We start from the raw sequence: 14,695 nt of genomic DNA on the forward strand, positions 1-14,695 counted from the left end.
CGGTTATCCGTATCCACATATGTGCATACTGGTTTTTGCTAACCGCATATGCATATAGCGGATAGTGAATACAGGCGGTTAATATCCCGCTTGCATTTACAACTCGACTAGGAATAATGTACAACTAAACAAAAGAATAACTATTTCATAAGAATAACCATTCAATTCTAACGATCTATTCTACATATCAAATGGGGTAAAAATAACACCAATATGGTAGGTGGAGGTAATATGAAATCAGTTTTGATTATAATTAAATATGATTACCTAAAAGATAGGAGATTATATATAACTAATATGATTTGACCATAATCATATATTCTAACCACTTACCACATATGCTGTTCATCAAATAGCAATGCAGTAGCCCTGCTTTTTTGTATCTCTTGGATGTTCTGAATTATTTTGGGACACTTGTAGGCTCTAACGTAACTTTTTCCTTTTTTGTGTTTTGTGTTTTTTGTTTTTTGTTTTTTTTATTATTATTGATGGAAAATGAACTTTTTGAGCTTAGCAGTAATCAATCCTAGTGGTTTTATTTTATGCAGATGTATGTGCATTGTTGGTGTTGCAAGTACACCAATGGGTGGACTTCTTGGCTCTCTTTCGTCTTTTTCTGCCACCAAGCTTGGATCTATTGCCATTGAAGGAATGGTTAATGGGTAGAACCATTTTTTTTCTGCTTCATGATCAGATGGGGAATCTTTGTTTTTAGAAAGGTTTCTTTTACTACTGGGTTCCCATATGGTTCTTGGAATGACTCATTGCATTTTGCAGAGAATTTTTACTGCCATGAAAAGAGAACAAGATGATGATGGGAAACTATTTTCTGATTCTCTCAGGTATCAAATTTTGCCTTTTTTGGTATTGTTCTCTCCATATATATATTAGCCTGAAATTATTATCTACTTTTCTTTGAAAAGTCAAGATATTTTCTGTTTTCACCACAAGTTTTGGGTCCTATAATCTAGCAAGGCTTCCAATCACAAAGAATGTGGAATAAAGAGAGAAATTGTATAGGACATGTTCAAAGAGTACAATTCTTGTTCTGTGTGATTTAGCTTTTTCTTCTTAATTACTCTTTTTGGTTTTAGAAGTAATAAGTGTTAAATCACCGATTATTTCAAAAGTTTAAACTAATAGGAATAAGTAATTTTAATCAATATTTTAACAATAAATTAGCCTTCTAAACATGAGAAGTTAGCAGTTCATCATTTGAGGCTGGCTTTGATGCTCATATGAGTTAATTATGTTTGTACGAAAATTTTCTCTATTTCAATTTGCGAGCCATCGATAAGAGAGTAATTACCTATTCAATTAAGTTCTCTTCGATCACTGGAAACTAACTTTATTTATTCTTGTACAACAGATAATGATATATTAGTGTCATAACTGATAACCTTACTCGATAGAAGAACCAAATTAATGACTTATTAGCGCAACGACCTATGGTTAAAAGTCATTAGTGACAACTTTTAGCGATAACTTTTTATTGTTGCCAAAGTCTTGTAGCATGTGGGGCTCTTCGGCCCAAGCCCAACCTAGTGGGCTACTGGTATATCAAACATAAATAATAAAAAAAAAACTCTAAACCCCATATTCTAAAATTAGATAAATATCATTTTGAGTAAATATAATTTAGATTTAAATTATTTTTATTAAGTAAAAAAAAAAAAAAAAAAAAAACTGAGTGAACGCCAAGATTGGTTTATTTATTTATTAGATTTTTTTACTTGCATTAACATATATATATATATATATATATATATATATAACATGGATACTTTACCTTGTCGGACCATCTAAGGCTCATGTGAAATGCATTAAGGTACATCATCATAAGAACGAACTCCAATAGTCCCATTCAATCATTTATCTATTTGCACTTTGACCCCCAATATTTAAAAAGTGACATTTGACCCCCTTAAACTTTCAAATTGTTGTAATTAGACCATTCTGACTTTTTGTTTCTTCCTCAAAATGTCCCCATCTCAAGTTAAAAAAAAAAAATTAAAATTAATTTTTTTTAAAAAAAATTAAAAATAATTTTTTTAAAAAAAAATTAAAAATTATGGGGTGGCCAGCCACCTAGTTGGGCCTAGGGGTGGCTTCGGCTACCCTAGACTGAACACCTCTTAATTTTTAACATATATATATATATTTTTTTTAACTTGGGATGGAGGCATTTTGAAAAAAAAAAAAGAAGTCAGAGTGGTCGAATTGCAACAATTTGGAAGTTTGTGAATGGTCAAGTGTCACTTTTTAAACATTAAAAGTCAAAGTGCAAATGGGTGGACAGTTCATGAGGATAAAATGTATTTTTTCCCATGGTAAATTAAAGTACCCTGAAACACACAAGAAAATAATAGGCTCATCAAATTATCTGAAAAATTACGGACGTAAACAGAAAAGGAAAAAATTATTAGTTACTATTGAAAATGAAGATGTAAAAATAAATTTGGAGTAAAAAAATTCTAAAGGTTTGGCTTTAATTTCAAATTATCTATGTTGCCCATCTTACAGGTTAAAATCGTTACACTTTGACCCACAATGATTTTTGCTTAGCTAAAAAATTAATGAAAATTCATGTAATTAAACTGAAAAATTCTTCATGTAAATGCCAAGAGATTCCTCAATGCAAGAAACCAACAAAATAATAATAATAATAATAATAATAATAATAATAACATCTTCATTACACTCTTCTATGATGTTTTTTGATATCATAATAACACCTACCAAGGAAGGATTTTTAGCATCTATATAGGTCTTATGATGTTGGATTCTGGTACTTATAATTAACATACAATCACTAAGGACTAAGATTGTAATGATTTGAAATTATGAGGTCGACATAGATATAATTGAAATTTTAGGATTTTTAATTTGAAATCATGATCAAACATAAGATTTATCATGAAATTGTTCTAATAATCTTTTTATAATTCGATCAAATCATATGATTACTGTATTAGATATGCTCAAATTAGAGAATATATGTCTTTTGGTAAAGTGGTCAAAGTATATATCATTCTTGAAAAAGACTTTTACCCTTACATGAACTGGAATACACATAGGGAGCAATAGGCTAGAAAGCAACCGGGGCTATATTTGGAGTTGCACTTCGCGTTCGCGTGTTAGATTTGAGTCGTGTTAAAATATAGTATAAAATTATATCAGTTAAACATAACTTGGCCCATTTAATCAAGGGCGAAACCACTTATAGATCAAGGGGGGCTATAGCCTGCCTTAGTTTTCAGTTTTTCTTTAAATTTGTTTGGAAAAACTTTACAAAACTCCCTATACGTTTTGAATTATCTCTCCAAAGTTCAAAAACTCTTAATTTAGAATATTGAACTTTTAATTTTTTAAAATGTCCTATGTTAGGATTTTTCGTTAAATATTTTCAAAATACCCATATTTTTTTTTTTACAAAATACAAAATTGCAAAGATTCATGTTTAAGTATTTTTGTAAATTCCGTTAAATCCTAACCAATGCCTAATATTTGCAATTTTTTTTTTAATTAAAAAAATGAGTATTTTGGGAATATATTTAACGGAAAATATTCCGTACAAAGGGGGGATATTGCAAAAAAATGAAAGGTTTGATACCCTAAATTGAGAGTTTTTGAGTTATGAAGAGATAGTTTTAAAACAAGTGAAAATTCATGAAATTTTCTAAAGTTTCCCAAAGTTAAATGTAAATGTAATTTTAGGCTTAAAATTTAAGCTTGACCCCTATTAAAATTAGAAAAAAATGTAAAATTGGTCTATATAGTTGGCCTAAATTACAAATCACTCACTATGGTATAACAAATAATTTATAAATCCTTATAGTTGGCCTAAGTTACAAATTACTCCATGTGATATAAAAAATAATCTATAGGCCATTGTAGTTGACTTAAATTACAAATCATTCTTTGTGGTATAAAAAATAATTTATTGATCCTCATGGTAGGCAAAAATAACAATTTACTCTCTCAAATCAATTTCCGTTAAGTAACTTAACAAAATTTATTACTTTGTCACCTCATACCTAATAAAAATACGACACGTGTTATTATTAATTTCTTACTTTAAAAAATGACAATTAGAAGTTTCCACATCATTTTAGAACACCAATTAAGATTACACATTAGCTCTCACTCCACATCATACTACTACAGTAAATTAACCCAATCTCTTATATCCCAAAATTTTACTCCGTGCGTAACCCTCCCCCATTTTCATCTTCTTCGGCACGATTTGAGAGCATTTTACAAGAATTTGATGGTCACATTTTGTGAAGCGGTTGAGGAAGATGAAGATGAATGAGGGTTACACACAAGGTAAAATTTTGGGGATACAAGATATTAGGTTAATTTACTATAACAGCATGATGTGGAGTGGGAGTTGATATGTAATCTTAGCTAATGTTCTAAAATGATGTGAAAAATCCTAATTATCATTTTTTTAAAGTCAGAATTATGTTAAGTTACTTAACGGAAATTGATTTCAGTAAATAAACTATTATTTTGGCATACTCTAATGGCGTATAAATTATTTTTTTATACTAAATAAAGTGATTTGAAATTTAGGCCAACTATAAGGACCTATAAATTATATTTTATACTACAAAGAGTGATCTGTAATTTAAGCAAATTACAGAGACCTATAAGTTATTTTTTTATACTACAAAAAGTGATTTGTAATTTAGACTAACCATAATAACCAATTTTATATTTATCCCTTAAAATTATGCTTGATTCTTCGTTCATAATTTTTTTATCCTAAAATCTTAGTTTCGTACCGTTTAATTCAACGAATTAGATTGTGTAAAATATTGGCTAAACGTTACCCACGATCAAAACAACCTTTGAAAATAACCAACGGAGAAGTGGGAGTTCAACCGCACAAAGAGTCAAACAGACTAACCATTCGCCACCTACTCGCATAGAAAATAATAAGAGATACCCATCAAATGATCAAACATGTTTGATAATATGTCTCAAAGAACATATCAACAAACAAGAATAATAATATCTGAGCCCTTGGTTTGGGAAAGGACACAAATTTCCTATGGATTGATAGGAAAAAAGCATTTATGTACTATAGTTTAATAAGTGTTAAGGGTCATATTTCATATATTTTATTTAATATTTTTAATTCTACTAATTTAAAAATTATAATTCTCTTCTGTTCAAATAAACTGAAGAATATTCAGTTAATTATAGTGAAAAGATATTTTTGTCTTTTTACTTTTTTAAGGAACAAAATACTCATTTACTGTAACTAATTGAATATTCAAATCAACGAACTGGAGATGATCATGTTTCCTAATTTAAGAACTCAAACATTAATTTTTGAAAAATTTAAACATATTTAATGACATTTGTTACTAATTAAATTAGGCCAAGAAAATTTCTTTTAAATTAATTAAGAAGAAATTCGTGTCCTTTGGGAAATGTGTCCCTTTTGTAGGTGCAATAGAGGCGAAGCACGTGTAAGAGTACCCATGGTTTTAAGGGCAGCTTTGTGGTAAACCAGTGGGTTGTTCTGTTCTGCGATCTACATCGAGCTAAAAAGTGACTTTCAAAAAGTGATTAATTTAAATTAAAATATCAAATCAAATTCCATTATTGATTGAGTATATTTATACAATTGATTTGGGTGTCGGTTCAAAACATGAGAGATGATGGTACGTAGTAGATCTCAATGCCCCTTGTTTTCTCTTCTTCACAGTTGCAACCACTTACTTGAATTTACTCCCATACCCTCCTTCTCTATTCTTTTGTTATATTATAAAATTAAATCATTATATTAGAAAAATGTTATACTTTTTCTCAAGTACTCATTCTCTGACGTGACAATAACAATCATCATTGAATGCTAAATGTATTTTTCATTGTTATTTCATCATATTGTAACTTTACAGAATAAACACTTAGAATGAGTTACTCTTGTATCACTCTCGTGTTCCTATAAGAATAATGTGTCTCTTAAATTACTATTAAATTTGTGATTGATCAGTATTAAATTTTAATGAAATAATGATTTTAAATATCACCTCATTTTTAGATGGATATAAGATTAAGAATGACACAAGAGACTTCTAAAAAAAAATATATTAAAAATTGGTCTTCTTTCCTGGCCTGCCTAGTTTAAAAATTGCCTACAAAACCGAGGGCCTTTTGGGGATAAAATAACAAGAATCAACCGACAATAACAGAAACCAAAGTGATAAGCGAAAACTAGCGACTCTGACATGATAACACTTGTAAAATGAAAACCATCAAACTTCCCAAAACACCTCGTCAGCCTCTCCATGATATCTTACCAAACTCCTCCCACAATATCCTTTATAAACAGCCAGCAATTCTCACACAATCCATTCATCCAAAGCTTTTCATATCTCCTTTGATTTTATTGGCTAACTTCTTCCATTCTCATTTGTTCCATTAACACTCCCTTAATAATGGCAAAGAATGTTGCTCAGTCCCCTCTTGAGATTAATAGCCGCGCTTCTCTTGACCAAAGGTTGGCCATGGCCAAGCGCTGTTCTCATGGTATATATCTTTTGCTTTCCTTTTTTGTGTAGTTCTCTTTGGCCTTTTTATTTTCTTTCATTTTTCTCTTCCAAGACATAATTTCAGTTCAGACAAACTTGATGCTTTCTGGGTATCTCACAAAGTTATGAGTAAATGTTGCATTTAGTTGATAATTATGTGATTAAGATTGAGTATTTCATAGTCTCTAATACTACCAAATAGCATGCAGAGGGGCTTTTCTTGCTTTTAATGGATAAGGATGATCTCCCTTTTTTCATTGTTTTTTTATTTTTCTTCTTTAATGGATAAACAGAGGGTGTGATAGCAGGAGCTAAGGCAGCCGTTGTTGCTACTATTGCCACTGCCATTCCAACTGTAAGCCTTCTTTCTCACATTTCTCACTACTTCTTTTCATTTTTCTTAGTTTTTCCTAGTTAAACTGAAAAATTCTTACATTTAATTTACCGATAATATGCGTATATATTGCAGATGGCTAGTGTGAGGATGCTGCCTTGGGCAAGGGCCAATCTGAATCACACTGCTCAAGCTCTCATAATCTCCACAGGTTACCATCACACCATCATTAATTATCATTATCATATTATTGCATTGATATTAATTTCTTAAAGGAAATTGTTGTTTGATTTGATGCAGTGGCCGGAGCAGCATATTTCATAGTGGCTGACAAGACTGTTTTGGCAACGGCTAGGAGGAACTCCTTCAAGCACTCTGACAATGAAGCATGAATGCCAATTCTTGATTATTATGTAAACCCAAAATCTAAATAAATAAATATGGGTTTCCTTCCACTTTAAGAGCACGATATATAGGAGCATTAGCATGTATTCAGAGATCATCTTATATTAATGCAAATCGTCTTCTACAAATGATATTCTTTTGTTCAATAGTTACATAATTTACCAATAATCTTTACATGAGCAAGAACCATCTTTAAAATGGTGGAAACGGTTTCGATCTCTGGCGATGATTTCCCTATTGAAGATCTTGGATATTAGCTTTGTAGCCGAATGGCAATTTCCACAAACACGAAGGTTTTTCACAATTCTAATTGTCGTCCCTGGCTTTGTACTGATTAGACCAAAAGCAATGGCCAACTTCTCACTATGATGACTCAATGCTCCTTCCTTCCACTCCTCATCCATGTCATGAAGCACCTCAGATGTATCCGGCACGAACCCGGCCATTTCTAAAAGCCTATCTGTTTCTTCCAACATCTCATAGATATCTTTGCTCAGGGGATGCTCTTTATCACCAACAAGAAACTCATGAACAACACTATCCACCTCAATGGAGGTGCATCCAGGAACTTTCTTCATTCCCTTATCGTTGAGCCTGGTTCTCACCCTAGCTACATCATCCCATCTACAAGCTCCCGCATATATGTTTGATAAAAGCACGTAAGCCCCTGGGTTTTCAGGCTCCAATTCAAAGAGATGCTCGGCGACATGTTCACCCAGTTCGACACGTTTATGAACTTTACAAGCTCCTAGAAGAGAACCCCAGATGGCCCCATCTGGCTCCATTTCCATATTCTTCATCAATGCCTCTGCTTCATCAAACATCCCAGCTCGGCCTAGAAGATCTATCATGCATCCATAGTGTTGCAGTTTTGGCGAAATATTGAAATCATGGATCATTGAACTGAAATATTGGCGTCCAAGTTCTAGCAAACCAGCATGGGTACAAGCAGATAATAAACCAACAAATGTGATATCATCTGGTTTGAGTCCTTCATTGACCATTTTTGTAAAAAGTGCAATAGCCTTATCTGCATGTCCATGGATTCCTAACCCAGATATCATCGCATTCCAGGAAGCCAGGCTTTTAGAACTCATACCGTCAAAGACTTGTTCTGCTGCCTCTATATTTCCACATTTAGCATACATGTCAATTAGACTTGTCCAAAGAGAGCTATTGGTTATATTTTGAAAGTTCTTATCAACATATGCATGAATCCATTTGCCAAGGTCAAGAGCACCTAAGGAAGCACAAGCTGGAAGAACACCTAAGAGTGTCACATCATTAGGCTCAATATTTGATCTCAGCATTAACCGAAAAAGCACCAATGCTTCTTTATAGCAGCTCATATATGTATAACCGCCAATCATAACATTCCAAGAAATCACATCCCTTTGATGTATACCATCAAATAATCCTCGAGCTGTTTCCAAATCACCGCACTTTGAGTACATATCAATAAGTGCATTAACAAGCCGAAGATTTGAACCAAGTCCATGATGGTCCTCAATCCAAGACTGCACCCAATTGCCCAATTCAACCGACCCCGACTGAGCACAAGCTGAAAGTACAGTCACCAACGTACTCTCATTGGGCGGGACGTTCATTTTCTGCATCTCCTCAAAGAACGCCAATGCCTCTTCAAACCAGCCACATTGAGCATAGCCCGCAATCATAGCATTCCAAGATACCACATCTCTCACAGGAATTTCATCAAAAAGCCGGCGAGCATCGCCCATTAAACCCCTTGCAGCATAACCAGTGATCAAAGCTGTAAAAGACACCGCGTCTCGGAGGGTACTTTTATCAAACACCAAACGCGCATTTTCCAATTCACCATTTTGAGCATACATGTTGATGAGCGAAGTATGCACAAAGGCATCACACTCAAGCCCAAGCTTCAAAACTTGTGCATGGACCTGTTTCCCTTCATGGGTAGCCCCAACTTTAGCACAAGACTTCAAAACAAACGGAAAAGTATAAGAATTCGGCTCCGCCCCGCACAGAATCATACGGACATAGAATTCCACGGCTAGTATAGGGTTCTTGCTCAACGAGTGTCCACGTATAATTGTGTTCCAAATGAACCGGTTGGGTTCTTGGATGGATTCAAAGACTGAGAGCGCGTAAGGGAGGTCGCCAATGGGCGAGATGGCGCAACTCTCGATGAGCTTGCTTATCGCGAAGTGAGTGTTGTGGAGGCCGGTCTTGATGATGTGAGAGTGGACTTGTTTGAGGTCCTGGATGCTTCTGCATTTGGAGAGCAGGTGAAGAGATGGGTGGTTTTCCAAGAGTTTGTATGGAGGATCAGAGTATGGGAGAATATGGATTGTGGAGGATGAAATGGGCAGGGAGAGCGAAGTTGGAGCGAGCACCATTTTTGTGTTTTGCTCTCTCTCTCTCTCTCAGAAGAAGAAGAAGAAGAAAGCTGAACCAGGGGCATAGATAACCATACTGAAAATTTGAGTGGTCAATATTTGATTATGAATTTTGTAAAATCTAAAATCTAAAATCTAATGCTTTATAGAAGGATTTTCTGTTTTCTCAGCAAACCTTTAAGCAAATTGAAAGCTTCTTGGAGGCAATTGAAGCTTCACCTAGAAAGCTAAAAGAAGACTTGAAAGTGATTTAAACGTCTTAATTTGCCACCATTGATGGAATGATTTAGTGGGTGGAAGTTCTTTATTAGCCACTCAGGGTGCAATTTCAAAATAAATGACAAAGTGCGTGGGATTATTTTCGATAACGCTTTGCATGAGGCTAGGTTTGGCTATAGTTCAACTTATTTTAGAAAACGTCTCCCATTTTTTACTATCTAGAATCATGTTATTAGTTCCTAACGGGTATGCGCTACTATGGCTTAAGACAAAAAAATGTCTTAATTTACTTAATTGATTGTAAAGAGTAATGCAATATATTACATTTTTATCTTATAACTATTATACAAAATTGACGTAGAAATTTCAATTAATTTTTGAATTTTTTGTTCTTTTAACAATGACTAATAAGAGATTGGTTATAACTGCTACATCATTTGTGAGATGAAAATGTAATTTTTATCATTACTTGATTGTGAAATGCTAATGGTTTTTTAAAGGTAAGTGACAATAACACAAGAAGATTACAATTTGAGAATAACTTCTTTAGGAACTTGGTATAAATTAAGTCATTTGTGTTTTCCATTAGGAGGATGATACATTAGCATGGAACAACAAAAATGAGTGCTATGAAAACATCAAATCTATCATTTATCAAGAAAATTAAAAAAAAAAAAAAAAAACCCATGAAATAAAGAAGGAAATCAAAGGAGAAAGATAAATATTTGATATTTTCATGACATTCATTTTTATTGTTTCATATTGACGTGTCATCCTCTTAATAAGGACAAAAAATACTTGATTTGTGTCAAGTCCCTATAAAAGCTATTCTCTTACTGTTTTATATGAATTAATGAAAAAAATATTGTAATCAAGCAAATGGCAAAGATTTGGAAGAGCTCCAAAAATATGAAGACACTTCTCATGTGCTCTTGGTGTGTGTTTTCATTTGTATGTATGTGAATGATATTTATGTTTTTGGGTTCCAATTGTCTTCTTTAAATTGTGAATGTTGTTGAATTGGGGGTGTTAATATTCCAAAATGATGCTTCTAGATGAAAAAAAAAACAAAGAAAAAAAAAAAGAAAGACACTTTATGAAGAAGGCTTATTCCGTTATTCGCATGCCTTTTCTGTTTTTGTTTTTCTTGCCCAAGTTGTCGGATTAAACCCCAGTAGCTAAGAAAAAGGTTTAACCATAAATTGTGTCCGAAATAGTAAAAACTAAATAGTACTGCTTCATAATATTCCATTTCACTACAGCATGTGAATTAACGGATAGGATTCATAGTTTTGATCATTTGGGAAGAATTTAAAGCTTGTACACATATGCATACATGACGTTGAAATTGGCACATTTTAAAAAATAATAATAATAATGTAGAATTATGTATATTGTTATATGTACTCATTTTAAATTTTGTTCATAAAATAGATATTATCAATTTTATTTAAAATCAAGAGAAGTAAAACGATAGCTATTAGCCTACCACGGCATAATGAGTCTTTTAGAGTATGTTTGAGATTGTGTTTAAAAAATATAACTAATTTTAAGTTAAAAATGGCTTTTTGACAAAAGCTTCATTTTAAAGTTTTTTTGTCAAAAATGTGCTTTAGCCATTTTTAGGTTTTTTAGATCATTAAAAACGCTTTCAATTTTTTTTACCAAACGGTTTTTTTTTTTTTTTTTCCTCCTTAAATGGACTTTTTGAGTATTAAACATACTTTTAAGTCCTTCAAACACACACCCAAACATGCCCTTTAGTACTTCGACAACAATTACAAGCTGAGAAAGTGTTTAAAATATATATCTTGCCTCTCATTACATCACCAAAGCTTTTGAGTACAATATTCATTTACAGATTAACTTTGTCACTCAAATGAGAAAAACTATTATCTTTACAAAATTATTGTCTTTACATCTACATTCGGAATCTTGTAAGTACCTCAAGACCTTTTCTCTAAATCCTATTAAATCAAAGATTAATCTAAAGCCTTAAACCTTTGGGATAAGTGATGGTTTAATATGGTATTAGAACAAAGGTTTTGATCATAAGTCCATGTTTACACTATTTCAATTAAATATTCTAGGGTAAATCTATAATAAGTCCTTGAGTCAACCGTCTTAAATTTAAAACTCCCTAAGATTTTTTTTTTTTTTTTTGAAAATTTACTCCCTGGGTCACTGAAAATGGCAATAAAATCCTTGCTGTCAAATTTTTTTAACTTCCGTTAACTTGAGTGAAACGCACCGTTTTTGTGGTTAGCCATGTCACTTTATTTTTGATCCTACATGTCTGCTGTTGACACGTAGGATCAAAACACACCGTTTTGGATCTATCCAAAATGGTGTGGTTTGGTAAAACTTGGGGTTTTATTTGTTGAACCCCAAGTACTCGTGTTTCATCCCTTCCAGCCGACGAAGAACACAAGCTTCCCTGACAAACAATCCAAGACCCACCGTGACTTCAAGGTTCTACCCCCGACACACTCACCAGCACACCCACCGGTCAAACACTCAGTCCGGCACAGAACCCATCGATCTAGCGTCACTCAGCCTGGCGTCAAATCTCCGGCTAGGGTTACGTGAAATTAAAATTTTTTGATTCAAAAAATCTAGGTTCTGGCTATAGGTATTTTATGGAAATTTTTTAGGGTTTTGTTGGTTCAAAGAAATGGAAGCCTTTTCTTGTAGTTTTAGGTATTTTATTTTAGCATTGGAACCCTATTGTCGAAACCTCGAAACCCCCATCCCCAAGCTTTTTTGTCAAATTTGGATTGTTGTGTTGGATATATATACTGTTGTGCAGAAAACACGCGATCACAATTATGGTTAAATAATGCAAGAACAATCACACACAAAATAACACCAAGATTTAAGTGGTTCCCTCAATGTGTGGTACGTTCACTGATGGAGGCGATCACGAAGAAATTCACTGTGAAAGATGGAGTACAAAAATATAGTATAGAGAGAAAATCACTCAGACCCAAAACCCCAATACATCCAAATCTCACTATCACACAATATAGATTATTCTACAAAAGAATACAAAAGACAAAAATACAAACTCTTCTTCTTTTGCTAGGATACGATGGTGGTTGGTCTTTATTTCTTTTTCTCTTCCACAATAGCACCCTTTCTTTCTCTCTCTTATTTTGGCTCCTCCAAAATCAAGAAGAAAATAGTCGGCGTCCTTTGATCATACACACAGCAGTCTACCTTTTGTTTTCACCTTTGTGCGGCTCTATTGGTTGGTGTTTTTCACACACTCTACCAAGAAGATCAAAAACATGTATATATAGGCAAGCCAAGTCGGTTGCTTGGAGGGGGACTCCAAGTTGGCCAAAACTCTTATTGCACATAGGTTTTTAATATTCCCATTAGGTCTTGGATTCCATATAAGACAAAGTCAAATTATTTCCTTCTTAGAGAAGAACCACACATTGAGGACCCACCTTAGTCATGGGTTTAAAGTCACCTTACGTTAACAATCTCCACCTTGACTTGAAACCCATTAAGTCGTAATAATACAAATCTCCTTCTAATGCCTCCGCCCAAGCCCCTAAGGGCAATCACAATCCATGAGTGTCACTCAAGTTCAAGCACCTCTTGAACTTGAGTAAAGGACATGGTTTAGACAGACTACCATGCTTTTCTGCTAGTCCACTAGGCCACACAACTTTCTCTGTTGGCTCTTTCTCTCTATAGGCCCATTTGCACCCTTTAGCCTCCTTTACCTTGAGCAATTTTATCGATTCCCAAGCTTTACCTTTTTGTAGTAACTCCACCTCTGTCGGCATGCCATTTTGAACAGACGATTAGTCTTCACTACCAGTTGTCAGAACAAAGGAAACCATGTCCTCAAATCCATACATCTTCGGTGTTTTTTGATCACGTTTCTCTCTGCCTTTTGCTAAAGAATAATGCTCTTCTTGGCGTTCTGAATCTCTTGACGATTCTTCGTCATCACATATGTCCATGAATGAACGCTGTTCATCAAGCTCCACTTCCATGACCTATTTCCCTTTCTAGCTTTCAGTCGATGCTTCACTCTCACCCTTTCTTAACATATAGGCCTCATCAAATACCATGTCTCTGCTATCAATCTTCATCTTTAAGATTGGATCCCATAGCCTATAGCCTTTAACACCAGATTCCAAATCAATACAGATACATTTTCTTGACTTTGAATCTAATTTTGATTGCTCTTCACTCTGCACATGAACGTATGTTAGACAAATATTCTCAACATAGAATAATCAACTAGTTTACCTGACCATACTTCCTTTGGAATCTTGAAGTCAATCCCAGCGGTTGGAGATCGGTTGGTGACGAAGCATGCATAATTAACTACCTCAGCCCAGAAACTCTTTGGCAATCCTGCACTCAACCTCATACATATCGCCTTTTCCAACAGTGTTCTGTTCATCCTTCCGGCAACTTCGTTCTACTATGGAGTCCCTCTCACTGTGAAGTGACGAGCAATGCCTTCTGTTTTGCAGAATTCCAAGAATGTAGCGTCTTTGTACTCTAACCCATTGTCGGATCTCAGATACTTCACTCTTCTTCCAGTCTGATTTTTCACCTGCGCCTTCCATTGCTTGATGAAGGTGAAAACCTTTGACTTGTGCTTCATAAAATACACCGAGACCTTTCTTGAAAAATCATCGATGAAACTGATAAAATAATGTGCACCTCTGTTTGATGGCACTGCCACTGGTCCTTAAACATATGAGTGAACATAGTCGAGAACACATTTGCTTGTATGAGACGCCACCTTAAAGCTGACTCTTTGTTGCTTCTCATACAGA

The 14,695-nt window shown here is 33.9% G+C and overlaps 2 protein-coding genes across 2 annotated transcripts; one reads left to right on the forward strand and one right to left on the reverse strand.

Moving 5' to 3' along the window:
• Nucleotides 1-6,291: 6,291 nt before the first annotated feature.
• LOC132166733 (early nodulin-93) lies at nucleotides 6,292-7,368 on the forward strand. The gene is made up of 4 exons (XM_059577607.2): nucleotides 6,292-6,546; nucleotides 6,842-6,903; nucleotides 7,018-7,093; nucleotides 7,183-7,368. The coding sequence occupies exons 1-4, from the start codon at nucleotides 6,456-6,458 to the stop codon at nucleotides 7,272-7,274; spliced, it is 321 nt and encodes a 106-aa protein (XP_059433590.2). The 5' UTR covers nucleotides 6,292-6,455; the 3' UTR covers nucleotides 7,275-7,368.
• A 75-nt stretch (nucleotides 7,369-7,443) lies between these two features.
• LOC132166732 (pentatricopeptide repeat-containing protein At1g08070, chloroplastic) lies at nucleotides 7,444-9,862 on the reverse strand. The gene has a single exon (XM_059577606.2). The coding sequence runs from the start codon at nucleotides 9,663-9,665 to the stop codon at nucleotides 7,446-7,448; it is 2,220 nt and encodes a 739-aa protein (XP_059433589.2). The 5' UTR covers nucleotides 9,666-9,862; the 3' UTR covers nucleotides 7,444-7,445.
• Between the last annotated feature and the right edge of the window lie 4,833 nt (nucleotides 9,863-14,695).

The sequence above is a fragment of the Corylus avellana genome, chromosome 11, assembly GCF_965113065.1.
Source record: "Corylus avellana chromosome 11, dhCorAvel1.hap1.2, whole genome shotgun sequence".
Lineage (NCBI taxonomy): Eukaryota > Viridiplantae > Streptophyta > Magnoliopsida > Fagales > Betulaceae > Corylus > Corylus avellana.

Bases quoted from the DNA above. Each gene is read 5' to 3' on its own strand.
- LOC132166733 (XM_059577607.2), top strand. From the start codon at position 6,456: ATGGCAAAGAATGTTGCTCAGTCCCCTCTTGAGATTAATAGCCGCGCT. The intron at 6,547-6,841 runs GTATATATCTTT...ATGGATAAACAG, and splicing joins GGCCAAGCGCTGTTCTCATG to AGGGTGTGATAGCAGGAGCT. The intron at 6,904-7,017 runs GTAAGCCTTCTT...TATATATTGCAG, and splicing joins TTGCCACTGCCATTCCAACT to ATGGCTAGTGTGAGGATGCT.
- LOC132166732 (XM_059577606.2), bottom strand. From the start codon at position 9,665: ATGGTGCTCGCTCCAACTTCGCTCTCCCTGCCCATTTCATCCTCCACA.